This window comes from Misgurnus anguillicaudatus, chromosome 13 (genome assembly GCF_027580225.2).
Source record: "Misgurnus anguillicaudatus chromosome 13, ASM2758022v2, whole genome shotgun sequence".
In the NCBI taxonomy this organism is placed as follows: Eukaryota; Metazoa; Chordata; class Actinopteri; order Cypriniformes; family Cobitidae; genus Misgurnus; species Misgurnus anguillicaudatus.
Window position 1 is genome coordinate 25,790,022 of NC_073349.2, and position 19,146 is coordinate 25,809,167.

Below are 19,146 nucleotides of genomic sequence, written 5' to 3' on the forward strand. Positions count from 1 at the left end.
ATAAAATTGTGGACTGGATTTTTTATCCTTTCTCACAGTCTTCGGCTTGTCAAAGATTGGTAAAAACATTTGCTTTGATGCATTTTTTAGCTTTTTTGCAGCATCAGTTTTATTTTTTTTCTCTCTAATTAGTTGTTTGTGGATTTTTTGCCCCACTGACTTCCATTATAATGACATTTTTTGATTGTAAAGCCATGACACCATATTATCATGCATTCTTGATTGTTGTTGGTTTTTCCTTTTGCTAAGAGGTAAAATTTGTCAATTTTTCTGTTGATCACCATGTGGCACCATTAACCCTTTAGTAGGCTTGTGCAAAAAAACAGAGCTAATTTCTGGCTTATACATTGAGTTATATGGAGTATAACAGCATATTAATGTGCGTGTGCGCGTGTGTATGCTCTAATGTTTTTACCAATCTTTGGCATGCCAAAGACTGTAAAATAAAACCCAGTCCACAATCACTTTTTATATTGGAAATCTGTCAATTTGTGTGTTTTTTCCCCAAAATCAGTGACACCACTTATGACCTTGACAATTAAAGAGTTAAAATCATGGAAGTTTTGTAAACATTTGGTAGTTTTGATCAGTACTGAGGTCGATCAACAGATCCACGAAAAAGAAAATTGAAAAAAAAAAAATCCGATACCTTTTTACAGCCGTTCGATTTAGTGGCCTTTTTTTTAAACGAAAAAACCAAAAGGGTAGTGAATTTAAAAAACCCACAAGGGTTAAGGAAAAAGTCACCTGTAAGAAACAATTACTACACTATAAAAAAAATTAAGTTAAACAATTTCAACTTGTTTTTATAAGTTAACTTATCACAGGTCAAAACTAAAAAATGATTGGTTGCATTGACTTGCAAAACCAAGTTGATTTAACTTAATGCTGCAAGCTGAAAGTTACCTTCATATATTGGATGTTCAATATCCAAGCAACTTAAGAGAAAGCAACCTAAATTTGTATCTAAAACATCCCTGTTTAAAAAAATCATAAATGACTGATGTTTTATTCTGAAAGCTTTTGAATAAAACAAAATCCTCAAGTTCAATTGTAAATCTAGAGTTTTAAAAATTCATTAAAAGTAGTGCAAAGGTAAAAAAAACACTCCCAGTGCAAGATCAAACCTGCCCCAACGTCTGCATGCCAGAGGGGTTACTTTCTGTGCACAAAGCAAAAGATTCATTTTTATTAAATATGCATTTATTGTCATTTAACAAAATACTACTTTATATTTTTTAAACAATATGCAGTGTTTTTATTACTTTTAATATTAAAAACACATAACAAGAGCTAACACCACAAGATTTCCAAAGTATATAAGCGTGTCCGGATTTTTGACTCAAGCATTTCGCCACCATAACAGGATACTTAAACATTATGTTATTGTGTGAGTAAATTTTTACGGTAGAGTGAGTCAGGAAAGATATGACGATACAGCCAGTAGTCCGGATAAAACAGTCACATGATCTTTTTAACCTGTGTAAGATTGGCACAGATTATACCCACCCAAACAGGGTGTGAACACACATGCTTTTCTTCACCGTTTCCTCTGTTACGCAACAATGAACTATAAAGTGTTTGTTTGAGGCCATATCTTTCCGTATCTCAAGGCAAGGTGCTATCTTCTGCATTCCATTGCTGAAAGAAACGTTAAAATGTTGAATGTCTCTGTAAACTAACGTGACAGCAAAAATGCAAGGTTCATCTTCAAATAACACAAAATGAAGTGTTCAAGTAATAAGTAGAACACTGCAACAGTCATGGGTTTGATCCCCAGAAACCCATACTGAAAAAAACACCTAATATATACAATCATGACATTCTAATACAACAAAGGTAAAAAATAGCCTATTGATAATCTGAAGAAGCTTTTTTGCACCTTTTGTGTGTTACAGGTTCCTTATGGAACCATACACAGTTCAACAAAGAGCCCTCAAGGACCCTTAATTTAAAGCCAAGATTTAGCACTTTGCATGAAGACATGTCCTAACCAACTGACATAACCCAAGTTAAAGGACCTATAAACCAGGGCCAAAACTATGTTGGGTATCTGATGGAGAACCACAAAACTCTAATCCAGATCTCGAAGAGCCTTTCCCGACTCTGCTGCATTTCTGCAGCTGTATAGCCACTTGATGATGCGCGCGTTGCGCTCTATGACAGATGGCCCTTGTCGTACCGTCTCCTGCGACTCTTCCTCTTGACGTCCGTCGCTGTGTCCGCTGCTCCTCGAGAGCCCGTCGTCCGAAGTCGAAACGCTGACGCTACGAATGTTGTAGCCGTGGTCGTCCGAGCGCACGGAGAAGTTATCTTTGCCCATGGATATAATGATGTCACCATCGAGGCCGCAGTACCTAAAGAACGCGTCGAAGTCTGCGAAGTTTTTCGAGTAGCGGGAACTGATGTCGGAGCTGGAGCGCGCCACCCCCCTCCTGCTCTTTCGCTCCTGGTCGCGAGTTTCGGCGACCCTCCTGTGAGGAGGCGCTACTAGTGGGTCAAACTTCGTTGACGCAGTTGAGTCGTTTTCGCAGTCTTTACGCGTGGTGCAAAGTGCGATGTCTTTCTTATAATCTAACTCAGAGATGTCACCTTGCGCCTCTGGAAACGCGTTGGTCTTGTCTTTAAGAGAGAATAGCGACTTTTTAATTAACCTCTTGCTTCCACCGGGCGTCCCTTTCAATAGTTCACATTTCTGCCTGTACAAAAGAATCGAGTCGCGTTTTTTAGAACTGATTCGTCTCACCACATTGGTCTCCTCTTGACGCGTCTGTTCATTCTCAGCATCAACACTGGTGGCTTTTTGAACGGAACTGTGCACGTTTGAGGACACTTCAGAGGCAGACGCTGGCTCTTGAGCAGAACCGTCCACTTGTTGGCTCTTTATGTATTGCGGTTTACTGGCCGCCAGTCTCTCCACGGCGCTAACGCGCCCATTATTCCCCTCGCTCTCGCGTTCAATTTGTCTCCTCAAATACTCCGGTCCCTTCCCAAGAATGCGCGACGCGTCCACGTTGGGCGAGCCTAGCGTTTTCTTAAGCATTTATACGATCTAGGTAAGCAAACACCGAAATGATCAGTATGCCGTTTTACATCCACAAATGCCACTACTTGTGTTGAGACGCACTCCAAAACGTGTTGCAGAGAGCTGATAACTGAGAGCGCAATGACGCAAACTTACCTGTTCATACTACTACTCATCTTTACTCCACCCACTAACAGGTTAAGACACTTTACTCTTTCATTGGAGAAGTCTAGAAAAAGTAGGTCTACTTCAAAAGATATTGAGGAAAGGATTTAAGTGGCCCCAAAAGTATTTAAAAGTGCATTTAAAGTGCTATTGTATTAGATTATGTATCAAAATGACATTGCATGTTTGTCTTTTAGATCAAATATACATTTAAATGTGCCAAATTCACCATCTGCGTCACAATGGTACAGATAAAACATCTGCATACTGTATTTTATGCAGTCTCTGTGTATTTGTCAAATGTAGTACTTCATTAACCCACTTGAAGTACTTAAATATTATTAAATATTGTTAAGAAAATGATTTTATAAATAAAACATACTCCAAGAACACCTATGAAAATCAAACATCCCTGTGTGACTTACATACCTGAAAACAGAGAAAGAATAGTTGGAAACTTATGTTTATGATGATGGATCACATATCAAAAGTTTTATTTATAGTGTCTTTTCTTTTTATTTCGTATTACACATCAAATTTTATCTCCCTACACTCCCACTAAAACAAAGATACACACAAAGTGATTTATGGCAGAAAGTGGCTGGAAAGAACTGTAGGGACATGCAGTATTTCCGTGAAACCAGAAGATGGCAGCATATTAGAAGAGGTCATGGTAAATAATGGTACTGTATTTTATTGCTGAGAACACTGTAACCTAAATTTGCCTTGTTTTAAAGTCTACCAAGATAAATAAATAAATGTAAAACTTTACTCTAAAACATCACATTTAACCATCATACGTTTACATAGTGTGTTATTTTTACAAATTTATCTGGGATATATGAGTATGAAACTGAGCACACATTCAGTAATTAAGATATATTTTTTAACAATATATATTACGATGGCTCGCCAGCAAAACAAACCTAACAAAAGATTTACACAACGAAGCTATACATTTTAATAGACACTCTTAAAACTAAACATTATTTAAACATTTGCTTTTAAATTTTAATCAGGATGAATTTAGATCAGGCGGAGATGTGGGCAGTCCGAAGCTCTAATGCGGATGCATTGACAGATCAATATGGCGGCTCCCGGTGGCAAGTCGGTGTTGTTCGTGTGCTTGGGTAAGAGAGTTTATAAACCATTTGGATTTGCATTTAATAAAGTTAAAATAATATTTAAACTGGTAGCATATGATGCAACGTTACAGCTGGACGAAACAACAACCAAAACGTCCAACCAATCACTGTTTTACAGGCCTGATTTATTGAATGAAAGTTGACATGAACTCGAAACATTGTAACTTAGATCTCATGTGGATTTTAAAAGAAGCAGACTGTTAAAGATTTACGTTTTTCTGTGTTGATCACTCATTTGGTTATCTTTGATCACCTGTTTACAGTCATAATGCCAAGTGCACGAAACTCATTTCCTTATTAAGTGAACTTTGATTTTTTTTTAGGTTTCGTTTCACATGGTTTAGATAGTTCAGATGATGTCACAAAGAATTAGCATTTGATTCAAGACAAGTCTCACATAAAAGTAGGACTTAACGCAATGTTCTACTCTTATTTTTACAATAACCTAGGCAATATATGCAGATCCCCTATAGCTGAGGCTGTTTTCCAGAAATTGGTTACAGACAGTGGAGTGTCAGACAAGGTATGTAATCTTCTTCGTGCTGCAGTACAAATATGCAATGACAGCTTTAAAAGACCAATATTCAACAGTCCCTTATGAAAATTAACCCATGTTTTTTGGTGTATTGATTGCCATTGGCAAAACCATGATTTTACTACTTTTACCAAGATTTATGTTTTTTTTTTGTAGTAGTAGTAACCATGGTTTAACTATAGCATCTATAGTTAATTTTCATAAGGGGTGTTGAAATGTAGTGTTAGTCTAGCACCTCATCTGCCATTTTAATGAGAGTATCATTAAACCTATACTGTGTATACCTTGTAATGCACTGTAAGTCGCTTTGGATACAAGCATCTGCCAAATGCATAAATATATCAGTATTTTTCTTAATTATTTGAATAGATATTGCTTTTATGGAAGATTTTATTTAGTTTTTAAAGTTGCATAAATGTAAAAAAATTTGTAAACAACATTGCATTTCATTTGATTTCTATACATTATAGAGTTTACATGCTGTGATGGGTCTTTGGTCAAGTGTTTTTGTGTTGTTGAGTACAGTGAAAGTTTAAAAACAATGTTGTTGTTTTGTTGTTTGTTTTAATTTCAACCATGAAGGAAAAGGCTGAAAAATGCAATTGCTGGGATCCAGTGGACTTGCAGTGATTTAATTTTCTCTCTTTTAGCATCAGCATTATTGAAATCATCTATGACAGCTGCTGTACTGAGATATCATAATGTGTATAACTGTATTCCAGCCTTAAAGGCGGGGTGCATGATCTCTGAAAGCCAGTGTTGACATTTGAAATCACCTAAACAAACACGCCCCTACCCCAATAGAATCTGGACCTTCTTTTGATAGACCCGCCCCACACATTTGCAACCCAGGCAACGATGTCGGTTAGTAGACAAGAACCTTAATGCTGTTTGGCTACAAGTGTGTTTTGGTACTCGGCCCGACTCCCTTTTCCAAATTGTTTTTCAAAAATTGTGCACCCCGCCTTTAAAGTTTAAGCCAGAAACATACTCTTTGCAACTGTGCAAACATGATTCAAGAACTTATACACAACGTTCATTATGGTGTTACTGTGGCTGTACTAGCCTCAAGAGGGCAGTAGAGTTTTCATCAAATGTTTGTTTTGTTAAATGGTATGTGTCTTCATTATTTAGGTAGTGAGCTATAACCAGTTTTAAAGTTTAGTCGACTTGCAAACTTCTGTTTAAAACTCTGCCATGACAGTACTATACAGTAAACAAATAAGTTGAAGGATTAGTCAATTTCCTTAAAAAAATCCAGATAATTTACTTATCACCATGTCATCTAAAATGTTGATGTCTTTCTTTGTTCAGTCGGGAAGAAATTATGTTTTTTGAGGAAAACATTCCAGGATTTTTCTCATTTTAATGGACTTTAATGGACCCCAACACTTTACAGTTTTAATGCAGTTTAAAATTGCACTTTCAACAGAGTTTCAAAGGACTCTAAACGATTCCAAACGAGGGATAAGGGTCTTGTCTGGCGAGGCGATTGTCATTTTTGACAGGAAAAATGGATATGCTCTTTTGAACCACAACTTCTCGTCTATCTCCGTTCCTGTGACGCCCGCCAGCGTGACCTTACGCAATACGTCATCACCTTAAGAGGTCACGGATCACGAATGCAAAACTACGCCCAAGTGTTTACAAGTGTGGAGAAAGAGGACCGTTTTGATGTTGTTGTATGTTGAATGATACTAATTAATGTCTTTGTGTCAGTTTATTGTTTACAATGGTCCGCAAATGTGCATTTCATATATGTAACACGTGACCTTTCCATGACATTACGCAATTGCGTGAGGTCGCGCTGGCGCGTCACAGGACCGATATATGAGAATTTGTGGTTTGGGGGTGCATATTTTTTGTTTTTCTTGTCGGAAATGACGGTCGTTTCGCTGGATGGGACCCTTGTGCCTCGTTTGGGATTGTTGGGAGTCCTTTGAAACTCTGTTCTGCATTAAGACTGTTACGTGTTGGGGTCCATTAAAGTCCATTAAAATGAGAAAAATCCTGGAATGTTTTCCTCAAAAAACAAAATTTCTTCTCGACTGAAGACAGAATGACATCAACATTTGACCTCAAGTAGAGTAAAGAGTAGGGATGTACGATATTGAAGGAAAATGCACGATATGACAATTCTTTATATTTATAAAAACTATACAAATTGTATTAAAATATGTTTAACAACTAAAAATTTTATAACCAACATACGTTTCACTATATTTTTGCAAAAGAAACCATTGCTGTGTCTCGCTAGTCTCTGTGCATTGCTAAAGCTTTATTTATTTTTTTACTTTTTGAAGTATTAAATTCATTTAGTTATTGCAAACCATTATGATATGTATGATATGCAATATTTCCGATATCTTGCATCCCTTGCAAAGAGCCTGATCAGACTTTACTACTAACTAACCCAATTCCATTCTGCTCTTCAGTTTGTGTGCATCAGTCACAAACACGGCCTGCAGTGATCATCAATTCTGTGTATATGTGTGTGTCCTCAGTGGAGAATAGACAGCGCGGCCACGTCCACCTATGAAATCGGAAATCCACCTGATGACCGTGGCCTGGCCTGCATGAAGAGACATGGCGTGTCTATGAGGCATGTGGCGCGGCAGGTGGGGTCCTGATTAGTTTTAGCATCCAACCCTAGAATGCTGTTTTTTTGTGTGTGTGTTTACAGTGGATTATAGACTCTGGTGCCACCTCCGATTGGAATATTGGCAGCCTTCCTGACCACCGTGGTCTGGCCTGCCTAAGGAAGCATGGCATAGAGACAGATCACAGGGCACGACAGGTACTGCAGATGTGTGTTTGGGTAATAGAAGGAGTGGGATGAGTAAATAAATTCATTACTATATAAATCTACACAGTACAGCCTACAGTGCAAAAACATGTTTAATCATATCTACCTGACAGCAAGCATTTCAGAAAGATTTCCACTCTTTCTCATGAAAAGAAACAAATAAAGCCAGGTTTGGCATTTTAAAATTCGTTTACAGCCAAAAGCACTTCATCTTTGTTGCACTCTGAACATAGATATGTAACATCATCTTTCTTTCATTACATTTTTTGAAACTTCTTAAAAATAAATTGCTTTCGACAGCCATCCGTGCTCTCGGTCTTTTACCTCTTATCTTCCCTCAGCACTTCATTATCTTTCTCATGCACTTCCTGCTTAAATTCCCTGAAGAGATTGATCTTTTGAGTTGCCTTACAAATAACACTGTTTAAAGTCCCCCTGTAGTCGATAATTTATCACTTAAAGGGATAGTTCACCCAAAAATGAAAATTCTGTCATCATTTTCTTACTCTCATGTTGTTAAAAACCTGTATAAATTTCTTTGTTCTCATGAACACAAAGGTAGATATTTTAAGGAATGTTTAGAACCACACTGTGCTGAGCCCCATTCACTTCAATAGTATTATTTTTCCTACTATGGAAGTGAATGGGGCTCATGATCGGTTTGCTTATATTTCTCAAAATATCTTCATTTGTGTTCATCAGAACAAAGAAATTTATACAGGTTTGTAGAAATATGGGAGTGAGTAGATGGTGAGAGAGTTTTCATGTTTTAGCGAACTATCCCTTTAAAGCTCATCTTTGAGCATCATAATAGTTTATGTAAAAGATTTACCCGTGACAGTTGTTTCTTCATGCTTTAAAGCAGCTTTAATGTAACTACACCCTTGTTTCAATTAGTATATGCGGATCTATGCATATGCGAATGAATCTCCGCCTGGGCTATTTCGCACCACCACGGACCATAGATATATATGTAAGTAGATGCTACATTCGGTAGTTTCTGATGCATCCATACATAATGTCTATGGCTTGGGCTACCTGATCCACTCATTCATCTGGGATGTTGTGGTTGGTTACATGTTTATAACCGCGTGAATGACACAATCTTTAGAAATCTCAAATTTTATGGAAAATATATACTCAGCAGTGGTGCTGAATAATGAATTTGCACATGGCTTGTCTTTAAGCATTTTACAAAACACCACATAAACAAAAATAAAAACTTGATTTTTTACCACAGGGGGACTTTAAAATTTATAGACGTACGTGTTTTAGCTATCACTTGTAATATATTAACGATTTTTCAGGGGTTCTAGCAAGATATTGGTTACAGTAATTTCGTCTTACCCCCCTCCATTGGAAGTATATATGGCAAGGCATTCAAGAAAGTAAAATTATAAAATATATATACGGTACTGTGTAAATGTCTTATGCTGCGTTCACACCAGCCACAGTAGAGGCTCCAAGTGCAAGTGATTTCAATGTTAAGTCAATGTAAAGCACGTCTGGAGGTCTTGCGGTGCGAATCAGGCGTTTAGCGCGGCAGACGCGATTCCGCCCAATTTCCACATCTAGTTCCCCTGTTGTCGCAGGAAATGTGCGAGTTGAAAAATGTAAACTTTAGCGGAAAAACGCGTAGCATTAACAAATCAGGAGCTTGCTATAGAAGTGCCGAGATTACAGGAAGCGAGCGGAGTTGCAGAAGCCCCTCCCATGATGCGAATTTCCGCGTGAATTTTATGATGACTAGGATTTCACGCGCGGCTTTCATGCGTGAATGAAGCGAGTAAACTGAAAATGTTCAAGCGGCAAACTACACGCAGTAGACGCGGCTGGTGTGAGCCCACAGTTAGGGCACCACCACCACCACCAGAGTTGTTGTTTTAAAAGTTTTAATGTCCATCCATATTTATTTTTCAATCGATTTTATTAAGATACAAACAAAAATACAGGAAATATGAACAAAAAAGAAATAAAAATAATAATTTTCAGGATTAAATGTCGTCTTTAGGTAAACATCTTAAGCGTTTTTGAGCAGAGTGAAGTAAAAAGACTAATTTCTTTAAAATTAGAAATTCAAATTTAATTTTATTTAGGTTTAAGAGATCCTGCCGTTTCCTACTATTGTTTAAGTGGAAAACTTGACAGTTTATATTTTTATACAGTTTTTAATACTACATACACATGTCCTGTATTTTCTGGATGTATTCTATTAAAGAGACTGAGAAACAATTATATAAGATCACTATAACATTGCAAAAACAACAAATCAAAAAGACTTTTGCACAGTACTGTATATATAAACTTTGTGTTTGTCTCAAGTGTCTATTTTCAACTAAAACATGTGATGTTCGATTTTCTAAAGTGGTCTAAGTGGTCCTTTTAATGAACATCTGGTTATGCGTAACCATCCTAATTTCTGTGGGTGGATCATGCAAAAGTTACAGGGTTAACTGTCCTCTAACATTTTTCATGGTGCAATGCCTTGCCCTATATACTTTCATTGTAAGTACATGACTTTGAATTTTCAACAGGACCTTTCTTTAAGGGAACATTAATTCAGCACACAACATATTGCAACATCATTGAAACTAGTGTAATTTGCGGTTAGCTGCCACCTTTCCAAAATGTATATATACATGGTTTTGCTTCTCGCTGTGGAAATCCTAACTTGTGCTTTTCCCTCCCAAATTCAAGCTGTCAGTCAAATATTCCAGTCATGTGCATAGACTTTAGCTTGGCCATTACAGAGGGTGTATTACAGAAAGATTGTAACTTTAAACCTTATCTTATCTGTTTGGTAACTTCATTTAAGACAAAAGCTATTACAGAATAACATTTCCTAAGTGCAGTATCTTATCTTGACTACAAATGGGAAAAGAGTATTACGGAAGCATCCCAACTTGACAAGTTACCCTGATGGGATCATGATGAATACACACTTGCTTTCTTCTCATTTGTCAATCAAATGTTGAAATGTAGTATCCTAGCAATTAACCACCTTAGGAAGAATAGTTTTCTTATTTTTGTAAGTATTCGCAGTGACAGATAATGTGCAGCACATTGACGGTAAATTGGTAATAAAAAACACAGACTCCCATGAAATACGATAATAATGAATTTAATTAAAATAATTTCTGCCATGAAATCATTTTGTTTACTGTATGTGTACAGCAACAGCTCATGCATTGTTGACCGACTGCAATTATACATCAAATTGTTCTTTGCAGTTTATTTTATATAGTTTTTGTTGTATTTTCACATGTATTTGTTCGGTTGTTTTTTTGTCTTATTGTGTCCCAGATGAATAAAGTCAGTTCTTGCTCAACTTATAAACACGTATACACACAGTTACAGATGTGTTTTGATGCGTTTCATAACTTCACGAGGGAAGCGAATGTTTGAACGGACAAAGACAGCATGTCTTTGCTCAAGGTCACTGGAGTTCATCCAAACCAGCGATGTGCTTTTAACTCAGCAGAAACGCCTATTTCGGTTAAAAAGAGGGGGGAAATTAGGGAGGAAAATAGGCTCAATGTGGGTTTAAAAAATCGTTGGCACGTGTTCGGTGGGTCACAGCGGGACAATGAGAAATTTTGTCTGTAAATTGCATGCTTTAATAATTATTGCACATTTGTTTTCCTTGTGTGTTTTTCTTTTTAGATCACCAAAGATGACTTTATGAAGTTCGATCACATCCTCTGCATGGACGAAAGTAATTTGAGGTTTGACTGTGCTCCTGAAAGCATCTTATTATTTAATAAGCTTAAGTTTGTTGCATGAGAAAAGACAAATGTGGCAGATATGGCAGATATTTGAGGAAAGGTGGGTTAAAGAAAGTTCCCATCTGACTTGCGAATTGACGCAAACTTGTGCGGGGCAATGCGAATGGCGCAAATTGGGTTGCACGATTGCCGCGAAAACACAAGCTATTTCCTTAAATGTGTCTTTGCGCAAGTTGAAAATATTCAACTCAAGTGAAAAAGTTGCATGACACGAAGTTAAATTCCGTCAAGTAATCTAGACAGAGGAAGTCGGTGCTTCACGTTTGGTGTGTATGGAGCATTATGGCGTGTATGCACCAAGCTCAAAGTCAATTTTTTTCATGAGTAGATTAGATTCAAAGTAAAATGCAAAGACGAGAGTAGACGCAAACTCGCGCAGGGCGATGCGAATGATGCCAATTGGGCGCCCGGTTCCCACGTAAACACACGCTATTCGTCTTAAACGCGTCTTCGCGCAAGTTAAAAAATATTCAACTTGCGCAAAATTCGCATGACATCAAGTTAAAGCCCGTGAGTAATCTAGCACGAGGAACGCGATGCTTCACGAGTAGATTACATACAAAGTCATTGCAAAGATGCAAATAGATGCAAATGTGTGCAGGGCGATGTGAATAAATGCGAACTCATGTGGGGCAGTGCGAATGACGCGAATTGGGCGGCACATTTGCGCTGAAAATAATGCTGCATACTCGCTCTATTCGCCTAAAAAGTGTCTCTGCGCAAGTGAAAAATTTGCATGACACAAAGTTAAATTTCGTCAAGTAATCTAGAGCGAGGAGCGCTACGCTTCATGTTTGGTTTGTATGCAGGTGTATGCACCAAACATGAATTTAACTATTTGCACGAGTAGATAACATACAAAGTCAATGCAAAGACGCAAATTGACGCAAACTGGTGCAGGGTGACGTGAATAGATGCGAACTTATGGGGGCAGTGCGAATAACGCTAGTTGGGCGGCACGATTGTGGCGAAAACGCTCTATTCGTCTAAGGGTGTTTTCACACATACACTGTTTAGGTCGGCCCAAATGACGTGTCGCTCCGAGTACGGTGCATTTGGGTCAGTGTGAACACAACAGCCGCACTCGGGTGCGCACTAAACGGCCGCTCCGAGACCGCTCTAAACAGGTGGTCTCGGAGCGGCTGTTGCCGAACTCTGGGGCGACCCACCTGTGGTGTGAACACTGCTGGACCTCGGGCCGAACCAAATACAGGAAGTTCTCCACATGTTTGAGCCACTGGGCTTCCGTTGTGACATGAGCCGGGTGTTATATTGTGGGTTAACAACAAACAAGCCAATCCTGGTCCGTTGCATAGAGATTCGCTGTCTCCTTTACGTTTGAGCTGATGATTTTATAAATGCATAGCTGTCCTCCACACACAAATAGTGACATTACGGGCTTTTTAGCAAACGGCTCCGTGAGAAAGGCTTTAATAGAACAGCTACGCAATTTCGCGTTAAAGCAAAGAAACTTCGCAAAGACGTGCATCGTGTATCTCCACATCTTGATAGCTGCGCTCTCCCTGTCAGGCTGGTTGTCGTGGAAACGTGGGGGTGGTCATGAGACGGTAAGAGCTGTCAGAGACCAATGACAGCACTGACCGTTGTCACATGGTGTACGGTGCGGCATTTCGAGTACAGCAAAAAAAAAATATATGTGAACACGGACCGCACTAACTGAAAAATGATACAATGTATTCGGACCGCACCACGGTGCGCACCAACATATGTGAAAACAACCTAATATATGTCTGCGCGCAAGTTGAAAATATTCAACCTAAAGGAATAGTCTACTCATTTTCAGTATTAAAGTGTGTAATTACCTTGACTAAGAGTTGTTGATACATCCCTCTATCATCTGTGCGCGCTGCGACGCTTCGATGGCATTTGGCTTGGCCCCATTCATTCAATGGTACCATTTAGAGATAAAGTTAGAAGTGACCAAACACATCAACGTTTTTCCTATTTAAGACGAGTAGTTATACGAGCAAGTTTGGTGGTACAAAGCGGATTTAAAAGAGGAGCTACATTTTATGGCGTAATAGCACATTTGGGAGTACTTCGACTCGGCGCAGTAACACCCTCCCTCTCCCATTATGAGAGGGAGAAGGGGAGCGGACTTTTCAGGCGAGTCGAAGTACTCCCAAAAGTGCTATTACGCCATAAAATATAGTTCCTCTTTTAAATCCGCTTAGAAAAGTGCTACGTTTTATTTTGTACCACCAAACTTGCTCGTATAACTACTCGTCTTAAATAGGAAAAACGTTGATGTGTTTGGTCACTTCTAACTTTATCTCTAAATGGTACCATTGAATGAATGGGGCTAAGCTAAATGCTACCGAAGCGTCGCAGCGCGCTCCAGTGCTTACGTGCACGCACACAGATGTGTCTAATAAGCACTGGAGCGCGCTGCGACGCTTCGGTAGCATTTAGCTTAGCCCCATTTATTCAATGGTGTATCAACAATTCTTAGTTAAGGTAATAACATATTTTAATATTGAAAATAAGTAGACTATTCCTTTAAGCGAAAAATTTGCATGACACGAAGTTAAATCCTACAAGTAATGTAGATTGATGAACACGATGCTTCACGTTTGGTGTGTATGCAGCATTATGGGGCGTATGCACCAAGCGCGAATTCAACGATTTGCATGAGTAGATTAGATACAAAGTAAAATGCAAAGATGAGAGTAGACGCGAACCCACGCGGGGCGATGCGAATGACGGCAATTGTGCCTGATTGCCACGTAATCACTTGTTATTCGTCTCAAACGCATATTCGCACAAGCTGAAAATATTCAACTTGTGAAAAATTCTCATGACATGAAGTTAAATCCTGCGACTAATCTAGAGCGAGGAACGCAATGCTTCGCATTTGGTATGTACACAGCATTATGGGGCGTATGCACCAAGCATGAATTCGACGATTTGCACGAGTAGATTAGATACAAAGTCAATGCAAAAATTCGAATAGACGCAAAGTCATGCGGGGCGATGCGAATGATGCAATTTTTTATACATATATATATTGTGATCTATGGCAATGAGTACCAAATTATTAAAATCATTTGAGGAAAGCAGAATGACTTTGGACACCAAGGGCTCTATCTTACACCCGGCGCAATGCAGCGCAATGCGCGACGCAAGTGTCTTTCGCTAGTTTCCACCCTAATTTTCACGTTTAGCGCCGCGTTGTTTAAATAGCAAATGCATTTGCGCCCCCATTTGCGCCCATGGGCGTTCTGGTCTGAAAACGAGGCGTGTTCAGGCGCATTGTTGGCGCGTTGCTATTTTGAGGCAACTAAAATAGACTACGCCATTGACCAACAAAAACCTGGTCTAAAGTCTAAAGTCAATGGCGCAATGTGTTTTATGTTATTTAAAGAGCGCATTAGTAATATGCGCCTATAAACGGGAGGACAACGCGGGTTTGCTTATAACAAAGTACATGAATGCGCAGCAGCACAAAAATGCTTTTAAATATGAAAGATTAAAGGATTGAATGTAAAAGATTATTATTGAGTCTCTTGGACATAAATGAGGACCGATTATGAGACGTTAAAAGGCACAAAGAGCTGCTTCACCTGCAGCCTTGTAAGTAAATAAATGCTTTGCTTTAAACAAATGCATCTGTTTTTAAATGTTTTTTTTTTTAATGCTACCTCAAGAATTTATTGTATATGATGACTCTGTAACTGCGGATAAGGTGAGATGAGAAACATTTTAAGTAATGCTTAAAAAAAACTCTTTGCTAAAAAAACCGCTGTCCAAAGTGCTGAAACGTGCGGAGAGCCGTTTGTAAATCCTTTATCTCCTGTTTGTTACAAATAAAGTATTTTTAGAGAACAAACCTTATCTTACATACTTGTAAATAATTTTTTGATGATATCAGATAGCCATACATTTAAAGCAATTACAAGCCTGCTTTTTTACTTCCATGACTAAAAGAAAACGGGTTTTAAAGGTTTTAATAAAAAAATAACAATTTCAATACAAGTGAAAAACAACACAATTATTTAACATTAGTCTTAAACTGGGGATCTTCTTCCTCCGCTTAGTTTTTCAGTTTATAAAGTCTGTCATCTAAATAGGGATTAGACATAGCGCCAGCGCAACTTGCTTTTAAAGGGGATGAAAGCTGAGACTCTCATTGGTTTACTGCACGTTACGCCCAAAATACTCCCATTACAATAGGAGCAACCCTTTCCGACCATGCGCTCGGCGCACAAACCATTTTTCCCGTCGTTAAATTAGCAAAAGTGGATTCGGACACGCCCATTTAGACGTTGCGCTTTACGCTTTAGACAATGCGCTTAGATCGTTAAAATAGGGCCCCAAATGTACCTGCAATTATATAATCAACCAAATGAATGTCTACCCATTAAAATCTGTTTGCATTTTTTCTTCATATGCCATCCACTCACATGTATAAACTTGCTTTGGTTTACTCAGCTTTTCATTGGTAAAAAGAGCATGTATGGAGAGTACATGGTGATTGTCTAAAGCACATGATCCTGCTAGATCCAGTGCTTGTTAAGACGATTACTGAGTTCTTTAGATTCCTCATTTTTTGCTCTGTTATACTGGGTCTCTGTTAACCATTTCACAATCACAATATCAACTGGCTCATTCACTCATCATTTGATCAATCTTGGATAAATCTATATTAATGTATACTTTTTTCTGATCAGTGTCTGTTTAATGGTGTAATGGTTAAAGATAGTGTGGTGGTTATTCAAAAGGTCATAGATTCATGTAGGGGTGACCTATATATGAGCCAGATTAAAGACTCATAATCAATTTTTGAGATTCAAAGTTTGAAAACCTTGATTTTAATCTTTGACCTGACATTTTATGTACAAATCAGTATAAATAAATAAACACAGACTTGATCACATATGTGTTATAATCTTGGGGTATGCTTTAGCCGATTAGTGTTAAATTATACTGCATTTAGTTACTTCACATTCACTTTTCACATTCCACCCACTGAACAGCATCTTGTATGTGTGTGTGTGTGTGTGTTTTTTTTAAGAGATCTGAATAAGAAGGCTAGCAGCGTGAATAAATGTAAAGCCAAGATTGAACTGCTCGGCTGCTACGACCCTGAAAAACAGCTGATAATTCAAGACCCGTACTATGGAAGTGTACACAAACACTGCAAATTTACAATTTCAAATGTCATTCATTTTGAAGTTCATTTTTTGTTTCGTAGTTGTTTGTTGTAGTTTACGCTTGAATTTCTTTGGTGTGTAGATTAGGCTGGACACACGTGAATATTTAAAGCCACATCATCGCAGATCGAAAGGAGGCGTGGCCCAATTAGTGTTTTACCAGAGCCATTTTTTTTTTGGGTCAAAAAATGGGTTTCATTGCGGGGTTTTTTGTGCTACCGATCGCGTTGGAGCCTAAATCATATATCAAACATGTTTGATAATAAAGGTAATGGATTTTTTGGAGAAGTGGATTTTTGGTTGGGAATGCTGTAAACGGCTTATTGTGTTTTTAAATATCTTGTCCTTGTCTCTCTCTGAATTTTCCAAAGTTGTTGACAGTTATTAATATTAATGTCTTGTGGGTTAAAAAAGGCTTTTCAGCCTGTGTGTGTTGTGGTTGTGATAGGTGCGTCCGCCCTTCGTTGAATGAATTGTAAATACTACGTTGTGAATACTTTGAAATCGCAAAGGGAGTTAACTTAAAATAAAATAATGCGTCATTTATTTACCCTCATGTTGTTCCAAACTTGTTTTGTTTTGCTTTTGTCTGTGATAAAGATAGACCAAATGTAAAAGGCTCACAACCTCAGTCCTCATTCACTTTCATTGTATTGAAAAAGATGAAAGTAAATAGAGACTAAAGCCGTCAGTCCCAAACATTTTGCCTTTAGTGTTTCACTGTGGACAAAAGTCACACGGGTTTGTAACAACATGAGGATGAGTAAATTTATAACAAAATATCACAAACAAAATTGTGTTATATCTCCATGTATGAAACCACAAAAATGATATTTGGTAGAGGACTCTGGAGAGTGAATGTGTTTTTTTTAATTACTGCTAAATTAAAATCAGAAATAACCTGATGGGCCATCTCTTCTGACAATTACTCTACCAGACATGTTCGCTCGTCCTTGAACCCTTGGGTCATCCTTCACATTATCAGCTCTCAGGACACATTTAATACATTTTTGCCGGTTTACACATGTGGGCACAATCAAGCTGAAGTTGTAGAAGATAAAAATCCTTTACGTGCTTCGGACATTAGACATCTCCCTTCATTTTGGTGTTTCTTCCCATCATTGGCTAATACAACTGCGGGTAGCCAGCTGGCTATAGTCGAATAGGGAAATACTAACCTCCTCATCTCCATGAAAGTGGCTTGCGTTTCAGATCTTCACAACCCATCGCAACCATGCACTTGCGGTGGACATTATGCCACGGCTGAGATTTCCTGTTTTATCCCAGAGGATCCCGGTTGCTCAGGAAATGCTGTGCTATTGCATATTTTTTGTGATGCTGGTGGTCTCCTATTGGATGATCTGTAGCAGAACAGTTTAACAAAAAGTAAAAGTTTTGGAATGTTGGTAACCTTGGGAAAGAGGTTACATTAGGGTTGAATGGGTTCATGGGGCAACACAGTGGCTAGGTCAGGTCAGGTGGCCTTTCTGTGTGGAGTTTCTGTGTCAGGGTGGGTCTCCGGGTACTTCAGTTTCCTCCCACAGGCCAAAAACATGCAAGTTAGGTGAATTGGAGAAACCAAATTGTCCCTCCCCCAATCTGTGTATATGGATTAAATGGTTCTCGCCATGAATATAGCCATAGATGCTGGAATGTTGTGAAGAATAAAAAGAAAGAATTAGTTCATGACCTTTATTATGCAGTCCTGTGTAGTAAGTTAAAATGCATCTGTAAGTTAAAAATATCCTTTCAGTTATGTTTTTACTAGGTATGCACCGATATATCGGCCTATAATCGGTATCGGCAGATAAAAGCAATGGTCAGACATCAGCAGATTTTTTAAACAATCGGTATCTATTGTCAGTATCTATCGGTAGAGGTCATTCCAAGTAATTGATTATTGGTATCGGCACATACATTTTGTATCGGTTAATCCCTAATTTTTACTGTTTTTTTTTTGTTGTTTTTTTTTGCAGGGAAGTGATAAAGACTTCGAGACTGTGTATGAACAGTGTGTGAGATGCTGCAAAGCTTTCCTGGAGCAGCACTCATAACACACGTGACATCTTTCACTTCATTCATATCGGGACAATATTGTCTCACAAATGCAAGCAAACATCCATAGTATTTCCGTTATAAGATCACGCAAACACTAGCAATCTTTTCTTAATTGTAAAATAGGTTGTTATAATGTCATTTGAATGTTTAAGTGGTTGTAAACAGATTGACCGTACCCTCTGTTAAATGGAGGAGAGGAAATTATCCAAAATAAACCAGCTGAAATGCTGAATTTAGTTGAATCTGAAGTCTTTTCTCACCTCACACAAACATACAGTGTATCCTCAAAAACCTGTTCAATTGAAACTGAAAAATACTTTTCAGTTATATTTGAAGAGTTTGGTTCCAAAACACAATAAATCCATTTTGACTAATTTGGGTAAAAACGTGTTTTCTATACCAAGAATGTGACAAGATGAAAACCACTGTTTTCTGTTACAAACTTTCACATAA

The 19,146-nt window shown here is 38.2% G+C and overlaps 2 protein-coding genes across 3 annotated transcripts; one reads left to right on the forward strand and one right to left on the reverse strand.

The window, feature by feature from the left end:
• Nucleotides 1–1,080: 1,080 nt before the first annotated feature.
• Nucleotides 1,081–3,173, reverse strand: fam110c (family with sequence similarity 110 member C). The gene has a single exon (XM_073875470.1). The coding sequence runs from the start codon at nt 3,041–3,043 to the stop codon at nt 2,075–2,077; it is 969 nt and encodes a 322-aa protein (XP_073731571.1). The 5' UTR covers nt 3,044–3,173; the 3' UTR covers nt 1,081–2,074.
• A 1,003-nt stretch (nt 3,174–4,176) lies between these two features.
• acp1 (acid phosphatase 1) lies at nt 4,177–18,935 on the forward strand. 2 transcript variants are annotated; one of them, XM_073875472.1, is made up of 6 exons: nt 4,177–4,320; nt 4,785–4,858; nt 7,375–7,488; nt 11,340–11,401; nt 16,497–16,602; nt 18,612–18,935. In XM_073875472.1, exons 1-6 carry the CDS (start codon nt 4,278–4,280, stop codon nt 18,687–18,689), a joined length of 477 nt encoding a protein of 158 aa, XP_073731573.1. In that variant the 5' UTR covers nt 4,177–4,277; the 3' UTR covers nt 18,690–18,935. The 2 variants fall into 2 exon arrangements, with proteins under 2 accessions (XP_073731573.1, XP_073731572.1); XM_073875471.1 differs by lacking the exon at nt 7,375–7,488 and adding an exon at nt 7,554–7,667 and having other exon boundaries at nt 4,181–4,320.
• The last annotated feature ends 211 nt before the right edge of the window (nt 18,936–19,146 follow it).

Excerpts from the sequence above, each read along its gene's own strand:
- fam110c (XM_073875470.1), bottom strand. The coding sequence starts at position 3,043 with ATGCTTAAGAAAACGCTAGGCTCGCCCAACGTGGACGCGTCGCGCATT.
- acp1 (XM_073875472.1), top strand. The coding sequence starts at position 4,278 with ATGGCGGCTCCCGGTGGCAAGTCGGTGTTGTTCGTGTGCTTGG. Across the intron at positions 4,321-4,784 it reads GGTGTTGTTCGTGTGCTTGG|GCAATATATGCAGATCCCCT; the intron begins GTAAGAGAGTTT and ends ACAATAACCTAG. Across the intron at positions 16,603-18,611 it reads TAATTCAAGACCCGTACTAT|GGAAGTGATAAAGACTTCGA; the intron begins GGAAGTGTACAC and ends TTTTTTTTGCAG.